The 24,437-nt window shown below is 36.6% G+C and overlaps 1 protein-coding gene across 1 annotated transcript in view; it reads right to left on the bottom strand.

Annotated features, from left to right (window-relative positions):
- The window catches only part of LOC107738407 (uncharacterized), a 43,089-nt gene extending 18,920 nt beyond the window's left edge, over window positions 1-24,169 (bottom strand). The window contains exons 1-2 of the mRNA XM_016550174.1: window positions 23,777-24,169; window positions 18,767-18,836 (exon numbers count right to left, since the gene is read on the bottom strand). Coding sequence (XP_016405660.1) covers window positions 18,767-18,836; window positions 23,777-24,169 — 463 coding nt within the window. The remainder of the gene's footprint in view (window positions 1-18,766; window positions 18,837-23,776) is intronic.
- Between the last annotated feature and the right edge of the window lie 268 nt (window positions 24,170-24,437).

The following is a 24,437-nucleotide window of genomic DNA, read 5'->3' as shown; positions in this document are numbered from 1 at the left end:
ACATTAAAGGAACACTCCACTATTTTTGAAAATAGGCTCATTTTCCAACTCCCCTAGAGTTAGTTTTACCGGTTTTACCGTTTTCGAATCCATTCAGCCGATCTCTGGGTCTGGCGGTAGCACTTTTAGCTCATAGATAATAATGACCAAAAAGTTTCTATATTTTTCCTATTTAAAACTTGACTCTTCTGTAGTTACATCGTGTACCAAGACCGACGGAAAATGAAAAGGCCATATCGGCCTAGAAAATCACAACTTTTCATTTTCCGTCGGTCTTAGTACACGATGTAACTACAGAAGAATCAAGTACTAGGGGAGTTGGAAAATGAGCCTATTTTCAAAAATAGTGGAGTGTTCCTTTAATGTGATGTACCTTTGACGCATGGTGTAAACATGGTGTCACGTGGATGGGAATATGCATGGAAATGATATGCATATGAGGTTATGCATAGTAAAACTAGACGTTGTAAGCTCCATATAAGGGGATTTCGGGGAGGAGACGGGGTGGAGATGCACGTACGCACAATCTTCCCCTGACTAGGATTTATAAAGGGATTTTTGCGCAAGTTCTGGCATACGCATGGTTTTATAAATCTGAAAACTTTTGTGCGTACGCAAAATCTAGCATTTGTACGTACGTACACTTTTAGGATGAAATCTACGGAGAGTTTTATAAATGAGACCCCTGGTCTGGAATTATTTTCATTTCCGGTCCGAGTAAAGGCAAGACCTCTGGCATTTCAAGGCCTGACCTTAAGTAACCCAAAAGAGAATTAGGTCATGTGATGAGATGTCAGGTCACTGCTGCATACTGGGAAAAGGAAGCACTTATTTATGTGTGCAAGTGCACATTAACAAATGGAAGTCTCCATGTATGCCTGATGTATAAACGTTGCGTAACGCAACGTTTATACATAACGTTTATAAACGCAATTTTCCAAGCACATATCGGGATTCATAAAAAATTAACTAGGCGTAAATATGTGCGCACCGTACGGACACTCTAGAGTCTAGACCATGCGAACGCACTCTTTTACTGGAGTGAGCGAAATAAGGAAGCAAACTGAATGATTTTAAAGTCTGTTTTACATTTGACATACACATTTAGATTAAATATGACACTCTGAATAATGAAGTTAAGCACTGAAATTTCATGAAATTATTATCCAGAAATTACAACATTTGTATATGAATTTAAACAGAAATATTTGAAGTGAATGTGCTGCTTTCGAAACAATTTTCCTGTGGTATGTTTTAATCACAGCGAGGATTGCTTAGCGTATGACAATTCCGCTTTATATTGTGTTCTAAATAGCAAAACTCATGTTCTGAGAAAATACTTTGCACGAATAATGATCATTGATGTGAACTTGATTCGTCTGATGGCTTTGGAACACAGATGGTAACGACAGACATAAGGATGCGCTCGTTGACTGCAGACAGTAGTCTAATGATAGCCTAACCCCTTTCGTGCTCTTCCCAATATTGTGACAAACACCATATTTAAAAGATAGAATTTGAAGGAAACTGTAAGATATGCGCATTTTATTTTCAAAATGTTTTGTTATTGACGCGGTGAGTCAGACAGCTAAATACACTTCAAAAAAATTATTTCCATAAAAATATAGGCTATAAACATTCTAAAATACATGTTTACCTTTTAGGCAAATTGCATAAATTAGAATAGTGATGTCTCAAAACGCATGTATAGTCCATATCTCATATTGTCCTAACTTGTTGTGTAGGCTATAGCTGGCAACTGCGTTAAACATGGTGTCACATGGATGGAAATATGCATGGAAATGATATGCAGATGACGTTATGCATATTAAAACTAGGCGTCGTAAGCTCCATATATGGCTATTTCGGGGAGGAGAAGGGGTGGAGATTCATGTACGCACAATCTTCCGCTGACTGGGTATTACAAAGGGAATTTTGCGCAGGTTCTAGCGTTTGTGCGTACGCACACATTTAGGATGAAATCTACGTAAAGTTTTATACATGAGGCCCCAGGTCTTTCCTCCGTAAGTCATATTATGCATTGTTTTAATCATTTCATTGTTTTCCCAGTCAGTCAATGTTATTCAATGGTTTTTGAACCAAAAAAAAAAAAAGTGTCATAATTTAGCTTTCCATGACCATTTTTTATACTCTCTCTGCCCCCGTGACAAAATAAGACGTCAAAAATGATACAAAAAAAGTGACAAGCAAACAAAACATTTTTGTCCATGTTAACTTGAGTTTTTGTCCTTCTCACCAACCGTTCATGGGTTTAAGCATGAGAAAAAGAGAACATTTTATAAACCTAAATTTATATACTCACTATTTGTCAACTGGTTGAATTGGGTCACAACTTACTAGATGCTAGAGATAACACAATGTCGACATATCCGTGTTCAAACATCCGTCACACCACCTCCTACTGCTAAACACACTCATGTGTGCCTTTTCTCAATTCTGTGGGGGCTTAGTGCTAACTGTAAAGGGAAAAAAAATCGACTTCCTGTTCCTCTCACTCACCAACCACACAAGTCTTTTTTTTTTTATTCACCTTTTTCTGCTCTTGCTGCTTCAAGTCTTCACTAGATTCTGTTTTAGCTGTGACCAAACACCAAATGAGTATAAAACGGTCATAAGTGAGGGTAAAATGAGTCCGCAATGAATTGAATGTACAGTGTTGGTATTATCAATTGCAGATTGTGTTGGTTTCGTGTATGTGTATGTGTATGTGTATGTGTCTGTGTTGTTAGAGAGGCCTACGGAAGAGATACTGCATGAATAGAGATCATTCAGTGAACGCAACACCATGTTATGTCACACCATTGGAATGTGATGAACCTGCAAAGGCTTTCCAATAAACACACAGCGAATATGACGTCATCTTAACAAAAAAAAAAAACTTTAGATAGATATATGACATACAGGACTCTATAAACCACACAATAATAAAGTACACAGTTTGATTTCAGTCGGACTAAATCAATAATTTAATCCAGGATGTATACACATTAATCAAACTACAAATGCATTGTGCAATTTAAAATACAACATTCAGTGAACGCAACACCATGTTATGTCATACCATTGGAATGTGATGAACCTGCAAAGGCTTTCCAATAAACACACAGCGAATATGACGTCATCTTAACAAAAAAAAAAACTTTAGATAGATATATGACATACAGGACTCTATAAACCACACAATAATAAAGTTCACAGTTTGATTTCAGTCGGACTAAATCAATAATTTAATCCAGGATGTATACACATTAATCAAACTACAAATGCATTGTGCAATTGCTCTAAAATACAAAGTTGAAACTCTATCATTCATTCTTTAAAGCTGGAATGAAATGGGAATTGTGAGCATCTTTCCTTTCCTATGATGTATATCTGAGTGAATATTATTTATAACAAACACTGAAATATAATATAAAAATAACAATTGTTAATATTTATTTCATGGTAAGTAAATATTTGATTATACATTGTGTCATGTATATTTGGATAGTAGTTGACTATGAAAAAACTGCTGTAGCATGATCATAACTGCAATGTAAACACAGTGACTGAATACATGTGTATGTAAACTGACTGGAGCAGAGATCAGTAGCTGTTTTTCCTGACATTTGCCTGTATTATAACAAAAACTCAAAATATCTTACTTGACTTAAAGGGATAATTCACCCGAAAATGAAAATCTGTCATAATTTACTCCCCCTCATGTCATTCTGTATGAATGTATGATTTCCTTTCTTGTATGGAACACAAAAAAAAATATGTATTTTGAAGAATCTTGGCTGTTTCAAAAAAATGTTTCAAAATATCTTCTGTTGTGTTCCGCAGAATAAAGCCATGCACATTTGGAATGACTCGAAGGTAATAATTAATTATATGGAAATTATGATAGAATTGTCATTTTTAGATGAACTATCCCTTAAAGCTAAACCTAAACCAGCATCTCTATGCTCAGGTCACCGTTAAACCCCCTGTCCATATGAGGACTAAATCAGGGGCGTAGCAACGGTCCAGAATGGGTCAGGTGTGTGTGAGTATGTATTTGAGGGATCCAGCAACTGTGCGCTATAGAACAAAGTGAGCAGAACAGAGGGGCCATTGATTCTGCTCAGCTGTGGCCAGCACCTGCTGGGTCAGGGCTTACGTTAAAGGGGTGTGTGAGAGGTGCTAATGTATGTTTGGGGACGTATGTGAATGCATGTATAAGGATGTGACATGAAGGATTACTAACTAATGATTCCAAGTAATGAAAAATCACAGACAACACAGAGATTGGCACATTGATCCATGGTGCTCATGTGGGCAACATGACTTTGAATCTATCTTTCGTCATTACTAAATCTCATCCCCCCCCCATCACCATCCCCATCATTTGCAATTTTATCCTATTCCATTTTATTATGACTTAATGTGGCAAAAAAGGCTTAAAAACCAAAATCCACAATTTCGCACATCCAAAATTTAACTAAATTGAACTAAATTCAGTGTTTACACTGAAAGCAATTTAATACAGAGGACATATATACAGGACAGTCTAAAAACTGCAAACACTCCTCTCACAGGGGTGATCCAACCAAAAGCCAACTGCTGCCTTCATGAAGAAGAGGATAAGCTATCAAAGAGACTGCTGACCTAGCGCTGTCTGTCCGCACAGACAGATGCATTTAACCTAAATGACAAAAAATGCAGGTGTCTGCATGGCATTTGTGTCTGCTTAAAAACAGACAGCAGGTTTTGTTAGTGTCGCTTGATAAGGGAAGTATCACTATTACTGTTGCTTATACAAGGGAAGTACCACTTTATTGCTCTCACTAGGGTTAGAGATATAAAACAAACAAGTAACCCTAGCTATTAAACTTCTGCACCATTTGTGCAATGGACATTAATACCTCAAATCATGCAGCTTGTTTTAAGAGTGATCATACCAACGATCGTTGCATAGCAGTTCATAAAACAGGAGTAAATAACCACCTAGCAACCACTTAGAACACCCTAGCAACCACCTAAAAAAATTGTAGCAACCACCTAGAACACCAAAATCTGAGTGTGCAAAAAAATCTAAATACTGAGGAAATTGCCTTTAAAAGTCCCCTGAAATGCTTAGAAACACGCAGCGTTACTATGTGTTGACGTCATTTTAACTGAAACAGCAAGACAGGGCGGGACATATCAAGCAGCCCCGCCCCTTTTTAAAATAGCCAATACAATAGTTTATATCACAGCTTGGGCTAGAGCCGTTCAGAGCCGTTGAGCTCCGTAAAGCCGCATTTGACAAGGTATGCCAGCCACAATCTCATCCATATTGCTATAAAATATAGCATTCTGTGTAGAATTCAAATAGCTCCGATACATTTTGTGGTCTGCGCCGACTCCCGCTCTGTGCTATTGTGTCTCTGGACCGGAGCAGAGTGTGTGTGCGGTGCGGTGCTTAGCGTGACACAGCGCGAAACCAGACGACTTTTTTTCCTCAATGGAAAGCATAGTTACACTGTTTGAATCGTTCCCTGTCCCCTATAAAGTGCACTACGTGCCATTCACTGTACAGAAAATACTAATTCTATGGACAAGTGAGTTAGGACGGGGGAAGATTTGGCCGCGATACAACCATTTGAAAATCTGGAATCTGAGGGTGCAAAATAAATCAAAATATTGAGAAAATTGTCTTTAAAGTTGTCCAAATGAAGTTCAATGCATATTACTAATCAAAAATTAAGTTTTGATATATTTATGGTAGGAAATTTACAAAATATCTTCATGGAACATGATCTTAACTTAATATCCTAATGATTTTTGGCATAAAAGAAAAATCGATAATTTTGACCCATACAATGTATTTTTGGCTATTGCTACAAATATACCCCAGCGACTTAAGACTGGTTTTGTGGTCCAGGGTCACATATTAAGTTGCAACCACCTAACATCCTAGCAGTTGTTTAGAACAGTCTAGTAAAAACCTAGAACATCCTAAGAATTTACAACCACCTAGAACATTGTTGCAAACAGAACAACTTGGAAAACCCTAACAACCACCTAGAAGTCCCTAGCAACCATTTAGAACATCCTAGTAATTTACAACCACCTATAACACCCTAGCAACTATCCAGGACATCCTATTGAATTGCAACCACCTAGAACACCCTGGCAACCACCAAGAACATCCTAGCAACCACCTAGAACATCCTAGCAAGTTCCAACCACCTAGCAACAACCTAGAACACTCTAGAACATCCTAGTGAGTTGCAACAACCTTAGCAACCACCTAAAACACCCTACCACTACCTAAAACATCACATCACGCAGTATCATCATTAGTTAGCAACACTTCTTCACAAAACAGAGAATATCTAGTTATATTTACAATAGCACATCACCCCTCAAGCACTTTGGGCTTCTATTAGGACAATATGAAATGTTCCACAAGACAGAATGTTTCATTCGAGTCTGTGACATCCTGATTTAGATCTAACATTTATCTTGTGGTCATGAATCAGACTGAGTATCCATTAGTCCAGCCTTCAGTGTGCCCTGTGAGCTTTCTTGGACCGCGTGGGGCAAAAGAGAAGAAGAGGTATCTGATTGATTGTCATGTTTCTTTGTTTGATTTAAATGGAGGAGAATCAATGTCAGCAACAGAATGCCAAGCAGCTATTGGTCAGATCAAACTAAAGGATTTACAGACAGCTGTCCGTGTCTGGATTACACTACTACAGATCTATAATTCACACAAACATAAACCTAAACTCATGGGCAAACAACATGCAAATGCTACAGATTAGACACTAGGGATGGGCGATATGGGCTTAAAAATATATCACGATATTTCTGCTATTTATTACGATAACAATATCAATGACGATAATTCCGGGAATCCTGTTTCTTTAGAGAAAAGTATTATCTTTCCTATTTTTACCCCAAATAGGGTATGCTCCAGGAAGGTATCCAGTTATCGCTGAATAAAACGCACAACGGAGATAGAGACATTTTAACTGATGAAACTTGAGGAAAATAAACATACGATTGCACAAAATATATGGTTTATCACGTTCTTCAATCTTGGGTATTTTTATAAGGAAAGTATATTTATAATGCAATGTTAATCAACATGGCCTTTATCACTGTATATAATACTATCATTCTGTAATATGAAACCACGTCTGGTCACATAAAGAAGTGTGGCACACAGAAATATGTCAACAACTAGACTTTATCGTTATTATCGCGGGAAGACTAATTCTTATCATGGGGAGAATTTTTGCCGGTATATCGCAAACGATAAGATATCGCCCATCCCTATTAGACACAGACCTTTATGATGCCATACATTACTCAAATTATAACCACAAGATGACAAAAAGAAAACAACATGCAATTTCCTACATCATAATTCAAATCTGAAATGAAAACCATTTAAATTCAATGATGCAAATATGATTCTGTTAAACGTTACGCAAAATTAATCCCATCCTAACCCAGATTTATTTGCCCACTGATGATTTCTCTTACTCAAAATGCACAAGATATTCTACACATGTGTTCATTAAAAACAAACCATTATCCAGCATCACACATGTAACCGCGTATCATCTAATTTCTCCATTCTCTTCTGCCTCTCACCTAACATTACGCCAAAGACTCTTGAGACATTAATAACGAGTTCGGGGCAAAACTCTTTCTTCATGCCCCAACAAAAACACAGCATGCACTTTTATCTGACAAAATAAGGAATGCAAAGTATCTGTTCTGCGATTTCCCGCCGTAAACTATCAACCAAACATCAAATCTCAACGTTGACCCATTCTTCAAAACATCAACGCTAGCCGTTTAACATTACAACTCGAAATCTAGACCCTGGGTGTCAACATCACCGTGGAAAACCATGGAAACGAGAAACAAAGAACATAAACATGCACTCTGCGCTTTATGATTTCAAAACCTACATGAATATTGCATCATGCTTTAATAAGCAGATATAGCTCAGAATCCTTTGTGTGACATATGCAGTCATATTGAAATGATGTATTATCATAATTTATAATATGTATATGAGATACAAGAAAAGGTGTTAGTTATAAATGAGCAGACAAGGGAGAAACAAAGAGAGCTGTCAAAGAGCAGCTCTGCTATAACAGAACAAAGCACATTGAGACACACACACATGTGAACATACGGACCAAAACAAAGATCCATATCAATGCGTATCAAGTGTACAGAAGTGGCACTCTCCCACAAGAGAAAGAAGTTCCTCTAGAGCAACATGTTCATTAGGTTAATCAATATGCTGCATATAAATGCACGCCAGCATGCACTCAATATGCAGTGTAGACAAAATTCAGTCTAGACCCCAAGCATGCTGCTGACTCACAGTGTCCAGATGTCCACCACTGTCCTACCCGTCCACAAGGGACAAGCATCATCATGTACGGGAAGTCTGAAGTCATGACTGTCTTTCTCTCTATCTCACTTTCTCTGTGTCGCATTCATGGTTATACAGAACGTAAACCACACACAGAGAATGATAGTGTGTTTGACAAAGAAACAGATGAAGAGATACGCAAACAGAAATGGGAAGACTTCACTAGCACTAGTGGGGGACTGGTTCAAAGATCAAAAAACAGATGTAAGGCGTTTGACAAAACTGCCTCCAAATTGCAAACACGTGTGGTCAGAACCAACCCCTCCCTACCCCCAACATCCCCTCCAATACAGAAAACCCATTTCAAAATGATCATACTGAACATATACTGCAACATCTTTACTAATAAACTGATCTTAGTCAGAGTCACTATTAAACATGTGCTCAGACTGTGTTCATCTGGACATATTTATGTAAAAGTGAATTAAAATTTTTAAGAAATATACAAATGTTATTAAGCTCCCCCATAGTTTGAATAGTAAATGAGAAGGTCTAACACATAAACAAGACTATATAAACTTGAAATGAAAATCTTGGACAGTAAATGAGACACTGTTCTACAGAGAGGAAGACATGTCAAGACAAGATATGACACGTCCCATGTGCTTGGAATTGCTGACTGAACTACTCTATACTTTTTTTTTTTTTAACTCAACCTGCATGCATTATTCTTACAAATAAATTAATAAATAAACAATAGCACTGTTTAAAATGCAAAACTAAAAATAATGTTTAAAAAACAGAAATAAGTAATCAAAATAATATATATATACACACACACACACATATATATATATATATATGTTTGATGAATTATATACAAAATATATATTATTATATTTATGTATTTATTTAATGAAATTAATTTATATAAAATGTACTATTAAAAATAATAATAACTCATTATTTAAAAAAAATACGTAATTATTTTAAGTTGTGAACACAATAATACGAAACACGCCTACTTTCATTATTTCAAACATTTGTTTGCCATTGTTCTGCTGGGTTCTGAAGCGCGTGATTTGAGCGTTTTATTGTTCTATTGCTCATTGTTTGATCTGTTGTCTGATACATTTACTATATAATCAATGTATCACTCGACTGTGTGTATAAACATTGTTTCCAATAACGCGCGTCTCATCTCCACTACGACAAATAACGCGTTTTGATGCAAAGCGTCCTGAAAACAGAAACACATTCAAACACACACACACACACACATACCTCAAATCAGTCCTGAGCGATACTTCTCTATGGAAAGTGACTTCAGATGAACCGCAGAAGAAGGAAAGGCATCAGTTCATCTCTCCTGTTATGAAGGTGTGTATGTTAAATCTGTTTATTTCTCTCTTGGAAACAGTTCAATTGTAGACAGGACCCTTAGAAATGTAAATTAATACTTGGAGTGGGGCGGGCGGACAATATGACCCAACGCCTAAGTCACATGCGATGCTCCGCCCATTTCCCCTCATGATTATTCATCAGCAGGGGAGACCCCGAAAACGGTCTAAGCGTGGCGCAGTATCTGTGGGCGGAGACTAAGGGTGCAGCGTACACAAAGCAAATGCGACTATATAATTAAAGGGATAGTTCACACAAAAATGAAAATTCTGTTATTATTTACCCACTCTCGTGTTGTTCTTTTACTTCCACAAAGAGAGAAATGTTACGTTCTGTCCTGGTTGGTCTCTTCCATGCGCTGGCAATAAATGGTGACAGAAGAGCCTTAAAAACGGAGACGACCTCACTATAAAAGTATCAAACATACTTCAATACGACTCCTTTATATTCTGAATCTTGAGTCATACTGTAGCATTGTGCGACTCAAATTTAACTCTGTTTAAGAATAATTTCTAGCGTGCTGTTTACGGAACAGATTCGTCCAGTTCAGTTCGTGAACAAATCAGAAACAATTCATTAAAGATCCTTCTCAAACGAACTGTACATCAAGTAAAAAATAAATAAAAATAAAATTGATGACAGAATTTACATTTTTATGTGACTGTTCCACTTTCATTCAATTCTAACATTCTTCATTTATCATTCAAAAGACAAACAAGTCATTTAAATAGCAAGCTGTCATAAATTTACTTTGTTCACTGGTTTCTGCATGTGGATTAAAATAATCGGTTTAGCAAAGACTGAGTCTGGACCCCAAAAGCCCCACTACCCCCATCAGTCGACGGGATTTCTGCTTTTTTTTTCACCCCCTTTTTCCAGTACAGCCCCGCCCTCGATGGCCACTCGCTGATTCACGTGCTCGTGTGGAACGTGTGCTGTCTGTGTAAAACACCGGACATCCGGTTGCTGGGGCGTTATGACAGTTGTTTTTTTGTTTGTTTTTTTTTATTTTTTTTATTAAACATAGAATACAAGAACTCATAGAGGTAACAGCATAGAATAAAATCAAATACAATAACAATCAGCATCAAACCTTAAGGGGATCCACAATACATGTAAGGCAATAAGGCTTTTAATCCGCCATTTTTATACTCTTTAACTATCTGGGACCTTTTTAAATAATGCGTTTTATTTCTCCATATAAATTGAAAAATGACTGAATTGGCCTTCCTAATATTGCTGTCAGAAATAAACAAAGAGTGACAAGGATATAATAACTTAGACACACCTTCAGCTTTAGATAGAATAACTCTTCCAAATACTGTGAGATCTCTGGTCAGCCAGTGACTTTTTTTCATATCAACGACACGTTTCTCAATGTTAACCTCCTCTATCCTACGATCATCCTTAGATATTGTTAAACCCAAATATTTCACCTCAGTCTGGACATTTATTGAGGCAATAGAGCTCTCTGGACAAGAGTGGATAGGCAACAGTACACATTTCTCAATATTGAGAGACAAACCTGAGGCATCAGAAACGCTATGACAGTTGTGTCACACAGAAAGTTTGGTACAGAAACAATTTCCTGTCAAGAACACACCAAAGAGATGGTACAGAGACGAAAAGCAAAAACTCGATTTTACGAAACTACCAAACATATTTGCTGTAAAAAAAAAAAATTAGAAAAAATAAAATAAATAAAAAGTACTACCATACTTAATATAATTTCTAAAAATTAATATTATTTTTAGCTGTAATTATCCTTACCATGACTTTATAATACTGTCTCTTGTCTGTGTGTAGGCTACTATTTGCAGACATGATTACAAGTCTATGATGTACTGTACACTCTAAGTCACTTAATAATTTCATAAATTAAATTATTAAATTAAAATTTAATTAAATATTTTACAGACTCACTATATCTTAAGAATATACGTATTTCTTATAAATAAAATATTAGATTTTTTACAATTAATTTTTTATGTCCGTTTTTGAATGGCTGCTCCCTCCAGAACTAGTTTCAGGATGATGTGGAATGCAGTGCATTCCACTGCCATGCTTCATGTGAGAGATCCTTTATAGAACTATAGGGGAATGAGTCATAACTGCTCAAGAGGTTACCTAGAATTCAGTCCCACCACACTTTCGGGGGAACAAATGTGGAGAAGTTACGGGAAGATGGGAGGGGTCCCAATGTTTGGATGTGGAAAAAAAAGTCAGTCAATCCCAAAGCCATTCTTTTGCAATCTCTGAGCCCTAAGAAAAGAGAGGGACTAGGAGGGGAAAAAACTCTTTTAGTACAACGTGTTTATACAAGAAGTAGTCAGATTATTATTATTCATCCCCTAATTAAGTGGAATCAGATTTGAACAATTCACTTTTTCTGTACAGCTGGCAGAAAATATTAATTTACAACCAGATATACAACATTTTTGGTCTTATAAGCAATAATCAAACCTTTGTCAGAAGAAATAGGCTACAGGTAGGTCATATATTACACGTTTGTTTTTCTTGAGCAGCTTTTGGCTTTATAGTATAATATAATGTATCCATTATCACTCCAGTCCATCTGCATTATTAATTTGATATTTTCTGTGTGGTTGATTTCCTGTGACCCTTCTAACCACCTGTTTACTGTTAAACAGGAAATGACAGTTTTCTAAAACCATGGTAATGACTCTGGCTTCCTCTATCGCAGTGGCCTAAAGGCATCACTCTGAAGATCAGTGTACATTCCCTTTTTACTGAACACACCAGTAAAACAGACTTTATCATTTATTTTTTACACTCGTAAAAATAAAGGTTCTTTATTGGCATCTATGGTTCCATGAAGAATGCTTAACCTTTCCCTTGCACAAAAAAACTCTTTCTTTATAGTAGAAAAGGTTTTTAGTTTAAATTATTAAAATGTTCTTCACACTAAGTAATATTGTAAACATTTACTGAAAGGTTCTTTGGGGAACCAAAAAATTTTCTTTTATGGCATCGCTGCAAAAACACTCTTTTTTAAAAATCACTCTCTTAATGATTAGACGATTAAAAAACTGTGCCTTTACTTATGTTTAATTTTCATGCATAAGATAGACAACTAGATAATGTCCAAATACAAAATCCCCACGAAAGTCCCTGAACTTCATGTACTTGTGCATGCACAATATATAGAGTTTAAACTTTAACCATGTCTGCTTTGATCAGGTCGGCTTATTGCCACATAGCAGAACACTGAAAATAAATAGTTGCGGCCATAGTGAATGTATGTGACCTACTTTGACTGGGGACTGGGGCCGCACTTTACCAATAAGATTACATCTTACAGGAAAATACACCCAGAGTGCAGTCACACTGGGAGTTCATCTTTACGTGTTTTCCACTGGAATGGAGCCATCTCTGCTTCAGAGGCTTGACCAACAGCATTGTCATATGTTCCTCAATGTGCTGTAACAGAATATAGACCTCTCAGATGTCAATACATGTCAATGTATTTCAGTCAAAACTGACACACATCTGTATTTGTTTATATCGGTCCTGGAAATACATTATGATGACTTTTAAACAATATTCGGAATTTGTCTGTGTGAAGATTCTTTAAAAAAAAATCACCTTTTGTGTTCCATGGAAAGAACACAAGCACACGTGTTTGGCCTGACATGAGGGAAAGTTGACAGAATTTTCATTTTTGGATAAACAATTCCTTTAATTTGGAATGAGGGCACTTTACTTTATGAAAAGTACGCAATATAACATCTGCAAAGAGTTTTTGCAAGAAGAAGTTTTAATGAGGCTCGTGTCTGCAATGTACAGAGTCACAGATGTTTGAGCGGTTTCACACTCCAGGGAAGACTACATGTGCTCTTGGGAAAATGAAACTGAGTTGAATACCTGACTAGATGTGTTTTTTTTAAATATATTATATTTCCCTAAATGAGCTGTGCTACCTGATGAGGAAAGTGTGTAGTGTGTTGGATACTCAGTGGGTAATGCAGTCTTTATCATTTGTTTGTGATGCATGTATTTTATTGTTTAGATTACAGTTCATTGCATTGTGCGTTTTTTGCATTGTTGTAAAGATTGTATTTTATGTGTATTTCGTCTAAAATGCAATATTTGAAAGCTTTGATGTTACTTTAATATTTTAAAAGCATAAAAATCTTTCCAACATGAAACCACAAGTCAGTCTGTACTAGTCAAACTGTGTTTTTATTGAATGCACAGAAAGAAATTAAACGAAGCAATAAAACAGGGTAACATGAATGTCATGCATATGTTTTACATTTGCAGCTTCACTGTTATATTTGATCAGTTCAGTTCTATTTATTTAAGAAAGAGTCAGATGAAGAAAATTCTTGAATCACTTGTGTGAAACCTAAAATGCATGCTATTTCCTTAAGCTCAAGTGTAATTTAAACCTAAATTTGTGATATATTTAAATTTAAAATACATTTATTTGTTACATGCAGAATCAATATGAATTTATGCTGTGTATATTTGAAAAAAAGATTTATGGGCGCAATAGTATGTGATGTTCTGTGTAAAGAGATGCCATGCACAGCCCAAAATCAATCAATCAATCAATCAATCAATCAATTTCATGTGACACCTCTCTCTCTCTCCTGTTGTTACCATGAGCGCTGGGCAGACGATGGGCGACTTATGAGGAGCTCAGCCTCTTTTAATCTAATAAACCATCTCTGAGTCATGCTGCAGGATGGGCGGCACCACACATTTCTGGATGACCCTGCTGCAGCACGCTCTGACATAATCATATTATGACCCTGATGCTGATCATGTGCCATAATACTGCCAGAATATGATTAAAGGTGCTCTTAAAAGTCAAATCACAGCTTACCATAAAAGTGCTTTCCAGCTCATTTTACTTAACCTGTAGATTCTATAATGGAAAATTACATAGAGAGGGTGTTTTGATCCTTAAATTGTTTTTTGGACTTGTCATATTTGTCACATGTAGGCCTATAATATATAACACTGTTTGTATTTCTCTGCTTGTCTGTGTTACAGACAGACTGTCGGGTCTGTACTTCAGAGGTGGGGATTATCAATCACTCATTCTGCAGGTTCTTTTGTTACGCTAGGTGGTGACAAGTGACTGTCTTTATGAGAGAATCACTGAATCATTCATTCATTTAAGAATGAGATACGTCATGAGTGAGTCATTTGAATCATTCACCCAGCCGATTTGTTCAAAAATGTTTATTCATTGAAGTTACTGGCTGACCAGCATACTAACATAGGCCTACAGTATTACTTTTACTATTTCTCCCAAATACAGATATTGCAGAATTAGTAGCAGTATGTCAGTACGCTGTTCCGAATGCAGCCACTGTTTTTATGAGTGAGTCATTTGAATGATTCATTCAACCGATTTAGAAACAAAGCACACTATGGTGCTGCAGCAGCTCTGCTGCTATTTTATTTGACAACTTTTTGCGGAGCAAAACAGACAAAGCAGCTGGCAATGTTATGTCTAAAATGTAAGTTACACAATAGAAGTTCTTGCTTATTGAACTTTATAAATGTATACAATAGCTTGCCCATGACAGAATCACAGCTGTGTTGATATACGACACAAAACACTCATGTGATATTGCTTCAGTAAATCATTAGTTTGTGTTTGCATCCCGCCACACTCACTATTACTGTAAATAATCAGTTATTGTAATAAACATAATGGATTGTAGTATCCCAGTCCCATTTATCACATTACACAATACCCTGGGACAGCTCAGTCCCCAGCTAACAATTTTTAGCTTCAGAATGTTCTGGTAGCGTTAATTTTTGGTTCTCAGAACGTTCCTAGAATGGACTTCCTGACTTTCTCTGTTCATTAGTCAGGAAAGTTTTCTTCATGTAAACAGAATACTCCTTTTGGGTTTGAAGTTATAACATTCTCCTAACCTCCAACATTCTGTTGCCTGCTATATGTAAATAACCAGTTGTTTGCTTATGCTTTGTGTTCCATAAACATAAGTTGTGGATTTCATTAAACAAAGAGATTAAAATAATTGAATGATTAAAAAAAATCTAATCAAATAAACTGTCATTGTAACCTCTGAGCAGCATTTATCATCCACTTGTTACATGTTTTGTATATCTCTTTTAAATGTTTGCTATGTAAAGTATTGTCTTCCAGAAATGACCTCACACACAAATATCTGCTTCATTTCAGAACATCCAGAGGGCTTGCTGTCATCCTGAATGCACAATATATATAGCTGACTGACCTAAGTAACACGAAGACATATTTACAGCTGATTGATCACTCAGTTTTTCCAAAGACAGCATTCAATCTAAAATTCGCTAGGCTGTATCTGTCACTCTGTCCTGAAATAGTCACACACCGAGTCTGTGCACTCTCCGGGCACTTAGCTAATGGAGCTGATTGGTATGAATGGGGAGGCTGGTGCAGAGCAGAGCCACTGCAGAGGTGAATGATGTATAGGGTTTTTTAATACCCTGCCAACTGAATCGATGACAATCAATCAGGATGAAGAGCTGAACACACATTAGAAGATGTAGGCGTGGTTGCAGCATGACACTGGAGTCTTAACGCAGAGCTGAACATAAAACACATATGTACAAAGAAAGCAAAACACATTTATTGCGTTACTGTATATATAGCAGTAAAGGAGGAATGAAGCCTTCTCTTTATGGTTGTTTAAGGAGAAAATGAAACACTGAATTAAGGATGTCTGCTGTATCTAGCACACACTGATTTCCTCTCATAAGGTTACACAAACATACACTCATACATGCAGCATAAACAAAGGTTTTGTAGGCCAGATCTGGTCCTCTGGGGACACCAAACATGTGACGCACTGGAGGTGGACAGAAGTGGAGAAAACAATAGAGAGCAGCCTGACTGACCGACCGACCGACCAGCTGACAATAAATATGCTGAATCAGCTGGTCCTCTGACAGAACACGCGCACAGACGCATTCCTGCACACGTGTGCATACGTACACACACACTCATGCAGATCTTCAAAAACAACCATTAAAAGAAATGTTTACCCCAAAATGAAAATGTACTGATACACGTCATCCAAAATGTAGATGAGTTTGTTTCTTAATTGGAACAGATTTGGAGAAATGTAGCATTACATCACTTGCTCACCAATAAACCAATGATACCAGAACTGCAGTGAATGGGTGCCGTCAGAATAAGAGTCCGAACAGCTGATAAAAACATCACAATAAGCCACAAGTAATGAACACAACTCCAGTCCATCAATTAATGTCTTGTGAAGCAAAAATCTGTGTTTGTAATAAATGAACCCATTTCACTGCAATTTTTCATTTTTTTGGTGAACTATTCCTTTAAGTACAAAGAATAGGAAAGTATTATCTTATTGAATCTCCACAATCTTTTCTAATATTCAGCAATGTCACACACCTTTTTTTTTGTTTTATTTTTTAGAAATCAGAATATCATTGAAAATAACCACACAGAAAACCTTTGCGACTGCATAGTACACTACAGTATTGCCATGGCACCCACCTACAACACCCATTGCGACAGTAAATGGTGCATAGGCAAGTATTACATATATTTTCTTCTTCAAATATAAAATCTATTTAGGTATCTAATATATCTATAAATAAAAAAATAATACATAAAATAAATAGTGATAATTGAATCAAAAATGTCCAAACAAGGTCATATCTTTGCTTAAACTATTCCATTTTTCACTTATTTGTCCCTAGTGGTTTATTGTTCCACTGAATTAACAGTGCTGAAGCCACTAATGATTTTTCAGCATGTTTTCCAAAACATACATGCTCACATATACACACACACAAACACACTCCATACTGAGAAAAAACATGCATAAATGGAGTGTATAATGTCACTTGCTTGTTTTCTATCAATCACTGATGAGTGTTAATCAAGTCTTTGGAAAGTCACAATTGTCTACATTGCATGAATTGACTTAAAAGGTCTATACAGATGGATGGGACAGATATGTGCGTGAATGCTTCACTTTTGTTCCCTGCAGTTTGGCAAGACACACACACACACACACACACACACACACACACAAAGAATCCATCATATGAGAACTGAGCTAAAAGAATCAGAACTGACTTAAAATCTACAAACATTTCTGTGGAAAACCCCATGAAATCAAAAGTGGAGTTTTGTGGGTTAAGTATGCTTGTTAGGTTTTAGTGTGAAAATGTTTCATTAAAAAAATACACATTTAATGTTTAGTCTTTCACTTTTGGCAAAATGGACCAAAAATATCAATGATCATGCACACAAGGGTGTATACAAAACTTTGTACAATAAATCTGCCCCTAAATGTATACACCAGCTGCCTCCAGCTAGCAATTACGATATAAAAACAAATCATGATTGGTCGCAGTGGGCAAATTATAAAATGACTTTTGTAAAGGATTTTCTATAGCTAATATCAGGGCCTTTCAGTCTTTATAAACTGCAAATGAACTAAAATGTCTTTTTTTTTTTTTTACATCTATATTGTTTGAAAATGCTGTTGAAACACTATTTCAGCAATGACAATATGTTAGTATGGTTTTGCAGGGTTGTGCTCTTGCTTTTAACCAATGTTTGAGTTGCAGACAGACGGCACCCAGACAGACTAAATGTCTTGCTACGCTGCCATAAAACATCCTCTCACAGGCCAGCCATAATGAGATATTGAAGAAGAAATTAAATGAGTTTTCCCTTGTTTATTAAAGGTCCCTGACCGAGTGGCAGACTCGGTCAGCACTCAAAGCATCATGCTGCAGATAGCCCAAAATTCAAGGCCATGATTCCATGTGATTATATTTTCCACAAAGGCTGCAGAACTTCTGCCTTTTTCCACTGTGTACTTGAATAGATTTCCTCTCCAAATCTCCAACTCGGAGAGGAAACCTGTGTTGTTTTTCTGATAACTGTCCATCCTTTGCCTCCTTGTAATTCTCTGTCCTTGGAGTGTGTGTGTGTATGTGTGTTTTCTGTACCTGATAACGGTCCATCCTCTGGCTCAATATAATCTGTTCTGACTGGCAGGCTGTCCTGGATTGGGTGCTCCTATTTCCAGAACACACAGAGAAACAAGGACACTGTCAATCAGCTTTAAACACATCATTTTAATGTTGTGACCCTGAGTGACATATAAATCACAGTCCCCTGAAGACAGACTGAAAAATCCTACATTCCTGCTAGAAGTCAACGGGACTCTTTTTCCAGACTTATGACTTGAATGAAAAAATAGGACTATAACTTCCAGAATTAGGAAGGAAACTTGCATTCCAGAGTGACTTGCTGTATAATTTTACATAACAAATATAATAGGAGATGTGTCTTTATGCACCAAGAGCTTGTAACACTCCAAAGAGAAAGGAAAAATTTAAATCGCATCATATGACCCCTTTAAACAAATGTGTATCTAAATGCCAGTTATTACAAATTCAACATTCCTGTAGCTCAAACAGTACAACATGGCACTAGAAACACCAAGGTCATGGGTTCGATTCCCAGTGAATACATGAACTGATGAAATGTGCATTTTTGATTACACTTAAAAATAAAGGTTCCAAAAGGGTGTTTTCACAGCAATGCCACAGAAGAACCATTTTCAGAACTTTTCAGTGAACAGTCCCTAAAAGAACCACTTATTTTTTTAGTGTGAGGAATATTTTAATAATCTAAAGAACCTTTTTTTACACTATAAAGAAAACTTGTCCAATTGGAAAGAGAGGTTTTATGGATGTTAAAGGTTCTTCATGGAGCCATGGATGCCAATAAAAACCTTTATTTTTACATGTACAGTCGCTTTGGATAAATGCAAAAAAGAAGGTTCCAGAATATTTTATTACTCAGAGGTTGCTCCATCACATTTTAGAAGATTTAATTTACGTTTCATTAAAATATATTTTGCATCACAATTTTTCCTTATTTAATATAAAAACAAAAAAAAAATTTAATTTGATTTTTATTTGTGTTCACATCTTTAAAAAAAAAAAAATCAAATTTCATTAATTGTTTCCTTCTTGTCTCTTCCAAAACTGTCAATTCTTGTTAATGTTTAATGGAATAATGCAATCTGTATCATAAATTGTCTTTTTTTTTTTTTTACAATGTATGTACCCTCATAATATTCAATCAAAAATATTACTTTCTACATGTCGACCTCGCGACAACACTTCAGTATTTGCAGAGGATTGCCAAACACATACGTTGTTAACAAAACTCTAAAAACTGGCTCTCAGAAGTTCATACACAAGCCATTGCACACATGCACACACACATTCAGCTTTCCCCTTGTTCAACATGCTTTTCCTTTTTCCTGTAGCCTAGATATAGGCGGTGTGGTTGGAGTCATCTGGATTTTCCTTTGAACATCACAAAACATCTTGCACACTCACATACACTCAGATTTCTTTTCAAATACTGGGGCCAAATTAAAGTTTATGATAATCTTTCTGTGGTTCCATGTTTCCAGAAGTGTTTGCAAGTCGCATCACTATTATTATTGCTCATGTGGTTAATGATTTGAATAGACCTCTAACTGAAAGTATTAAACTTTAGCAGATAGTGATAGAATTAAATAATTAAATAAATACAAATAAAATAAATCCATATAAAACTGGTTAGAAAACCCCATCAATCAGTATTAAAGAGGAACGTGCGCCATAATTAGTGACCAAATCATTTGCAACCACCCATAACACCTTAGCACCACTCACATTTTATTCAGAATATTAATTAGGAGTGCATTTGTACAATATTATCTAAAAAATTGGATATATAGGCTTATGTGCATATGACACACACGCACAAAACATATATTCAGTTAGGGGGTTATATAATAGTCACTTCACGGCTATTATATGATGCACAAAATATACAGGGCTTGAAAACTTGATAGCTGTAGCATGGTTTTATCTCTGAATCATGTTTCATGAGTGCACACATACACACACATACACATATGCAGCAGTTTAGAGGCTCCCGTTGAAAAGTGATAGCCCTTTAATGGCATCCATCCCCCACTTCTCTTTAATTGACCGTACACACATTTTCACTGCATTTGAACTCGAGACCGTAACTGACCTATCTTTGTGGGTGCCAGGTGTCTTATACTAACATATTACTTCAACATGAGCACTCCTGTCAGCACTGGCTGCTACTACAATACCATGTGAGAGTTTGTGTGTGCCTCTAGAGAAGACTTCGCTTAAATCAAACTGAAACACAAAGAATGGGAAAAAACTCTTGTCCCTGACACAGCATGGTATGTGGAGGACAGGCTGTTCACCTAGAGGCCAAACACAAGGAAGATCAATCTTCCTCAGGGAGCGACAGGATGCTGGATTTATGGGCAGTGATGACGTGGGACAAGAAGCATTCAGGGAGCTCTACAATACCTGGAGAGAGCTATCCATTAGCATTCCCATTCATCTCAATGCCATGACATTCTGGAAGTGCATGATTTTAAAGCTGCCATCTTTGCTCATGGACACAAAACACATAGCACTTCACTAGCGATCTTACTTAAGTGTGACGTCAAAGACAGCAGACAGGGGAAATATCCATTATTTATAATCCCAAATCAACACTATCATAATGGAAAGTTATGATATGATGATATGTATATTACTTATTCTTTAATCTTTTATCTCACCTCTTCATATTTTAATCTTAGACAGTAGAAAACTATCTAACTATCCAATAAGGATTATTATAACCTAAAAAAAAAATTATGTCATCATTTACTCACTCTCATGTTGTTTCAAACCTGTATGACTTTGTTTCTTTTGCAGAACACAAAAAAGGAAAACAGTTTTTTTTTTGTTCATACAAATGAAATTCAATTGGGGTCTCGTGTTGTTTGGTCCCCAACATTCTTCAAAATATCTTGTTTTGTGTTGTGCATAAGAAAGCAGTTTGAACGATGACTGTTCTTCTGATATTAGTGATATTAATGATATTAGTAAATTTGCCTATTAGAATCAGAAAATGCATTCACAGTGAGACTATGCTTAAATTAGCAAAACATTGCTTTAGAAGCCAGAAACCCGCACACACACACAAGTTTAATAGCATTGCTAATGAGAAGCCTTTAAGTCTTGTTCATGGACTGAGACCTCAATAAATCTCAATAGCAGACTAGGCTAGTCCTAACCTTTACAGGAATTTACAATTAAGTTAAACTTAAAAGGCCAAGCCAACTGTATTTTTTTATATTTAAAGCTAGTTTTTTGGGCAGTGTAGAGTAGGACTTGTTGTTTGTAATTTCTCCGATCACAAATGCTGACATGGTTTTATGTTTACGCGGCGCGATGCAATGCAACGCGTAAAAAGACAGGGTTTTCATGTTTTTGTCTCGTCGCTCCGGCCGGGACAAGGTATCACAGTATGGTAAGGGGCGTAACATTTCCGTCTCACGCTTGAGGTATTCGGCCAATCACAACGCACTGGATAGCTGGCCAATCAGAGCACACCTCGCTTTTCAGACTGATGAGCTTTGTAAAAATCGACGTGTTTCAGAAAGGCGGGGCATAGAGGAGAAACAATAATGTACAGTATGTGGAAAATAATGTGTTTTTTTAACCTTAAACCGCATAAACACATTTCATTACACAAAATACACAAAATAATGTTCTTTTTAGCAACATCATATGACCCCTTTAATTCTTTTAAACATATCAAATAGGCCTAAAAATTTAAGGTGATTTTTTAAGTGGTTATTTAAGGTGATCATCTGATTGAACTCAGATAGATGATGTTAGTTTGGTCAAGTAGAACTTTAGCTTAAGTACAAGAGCTAAAGTGCAACCAGTTTGACTTGTGTTAAATGGCTTGTCTAAACACACACACTTCCCGATAAAGACCTTAATGAAATCAGTCCATATTAGCTTTAAGGCATCTGCATTCAGATTTATAGTGTGTCCCAATTCATGTACTTTTACAACTTTTTGTAGTCAAGAGTGTGAAAAGTGTGTTGACTGAAAATTCCAACGAGAAAAATTCTGCACTTATTCAACCAAAAACAAAGTGTGGAATGTTGGACACTCAATTGTCACAAATTTCCTTGCATAGTGGAGGGGGAGGGTTATCAGACTCTGATGCTGTATTACAAAATAACCTTCTAAAATACATATGCTAGACAGTAGTGTATAGTGCATATCACACGTGCCAATGTTTAGCACGTCAATTGGGACACAACTAGCTCTTTTTGGATAAAGCACCAGAATATTGAAGACATCATCTTGCTCCACAAAGATTTTTGTCCAATCAAATGCGCTATAGAATGAGAATGCCCCTCCCCCAATAGCATCTTCTACTGACTAGCAAGTAGCATGGTTCATGGCAGTGACATAACTCATCAGAATTGCATACTAGCATACTACTCTTACAATTTCTGCCATAAACATTATCTGCCATATAAAGAAAAAAAAGTTTGCCAATTCAAGTGTAACTTTTAAAAAGAGAATTATTTCCCAACCGAACTTCAATAGGGAATCCAAATGTGATCAAGAGATTTCATGATTTTTTATGAAGCAGTTTCACTCACTGAACAACTGATCTTAGTAGAATCTCAGGAGCTTTAGCAGTTTCATGAACCAGCTAAGCTAAATTATTAAAGCCTGTTTCTGCCATTGAATTGTGAGATAAAAAAGTTGCTATTACCTTTTTTATTTTAATCCAGTTCTGACTCCCCCACCCCCCCCAAAAAGTCAGAATTGTGAAATATGAACTCAGAATTCTGATTTTATTTCTAGAAGCTAAAAGCTCAGAATTATAAACTCAGAATTGTGAAAAAGTCAGAATTCTGAGTTTAATTCTTGCAACTCTGACTTGCAAAAAAAACAACTCAGAATTGCGAGATGTAAACTTAAAACTGAACCTTAAAAACCTTGTGATAAAAAGTTGCAATTACCTTTTTATTTATTTATTTATTTTTATTCTGTGGCAGAAATAGGCATCCATACCTAAACAAGCTAAAAGTTGAGTGCAAATCTCACCTTTTGTGGCCTGATGATAGATGGACGGGGAATATGTGGCCGTTTTGTGTCCACAACAGGGCTCTTATCCTGGGCATCGTCTTCCTCTGAGAGCCCTTCTGAGCTTGGGTATGAATTAAATGTGTCCTGGTTCTCTGTGCCCAGTTCTTTGGTTTTGGAGTTAGTTCCGTTAGTCCCGTTAGTCTTGGTCTGGATGGAGACGCAGCTAAAAGAAGGCTGGCTATCAGTCCTCACAGGGTTTATTGGACCAGGCTGAGTGAGAACAGCCAGGCCCATGACCGGATCTGGTCCAGTTTTGCAGATTTCTGGGTCCAGGTATGGAGCAGAGTCAGCAGAAACATCTGGAGGACCACCGAAACAGTACTGTAGCGCTGAGCACGGAAGCCCATGCATCACGCTTGATGAAACAAGCTTTCAGTGTCCAATGAGACGTTGAAGCTCCAGTTTATGGATGAGATCCCAATACACGAAACCATTTCAGGATACCATCGCAGTTTGATGGTTTACCATGGTTTCACGCAAAAAGATCCAAGAAATATTGACCTCCAGAGACCTTCCCACAAGTGATTAAGTTGTGCTCATAGGCTCAACATGTTTTTCAGAGCAACATAAGCAAGTCTAACTCCAATAACCTTCTCCATGAATGCATTTGGGAAACTTC

The sequence above is a fragment of the Sinocyclocheilus rhinocerous genome, unplaced genomic scaffold, assembly GCF_001515625.1.
Source record: "Sinocyclocheilus rhinocerous isolate Xijiao unplaced genomic scaffold, SAMN03320098_v1.1 scaffold975, whole genome shotgun sequence".
NCBI classification, from domain to species: domain Eukaryota; kingdom Metazoa; phylum Chordata; class Actinopteri; order Cypriniformes; family Cyprinidae; genus Sinocyclocheilus; species Sinocyclocheilus rhinocerous.
Note: the sequence above shows the minus strand (reverse complement) of the source record. Positions and strands in the feature narration are given on the sequence as shown.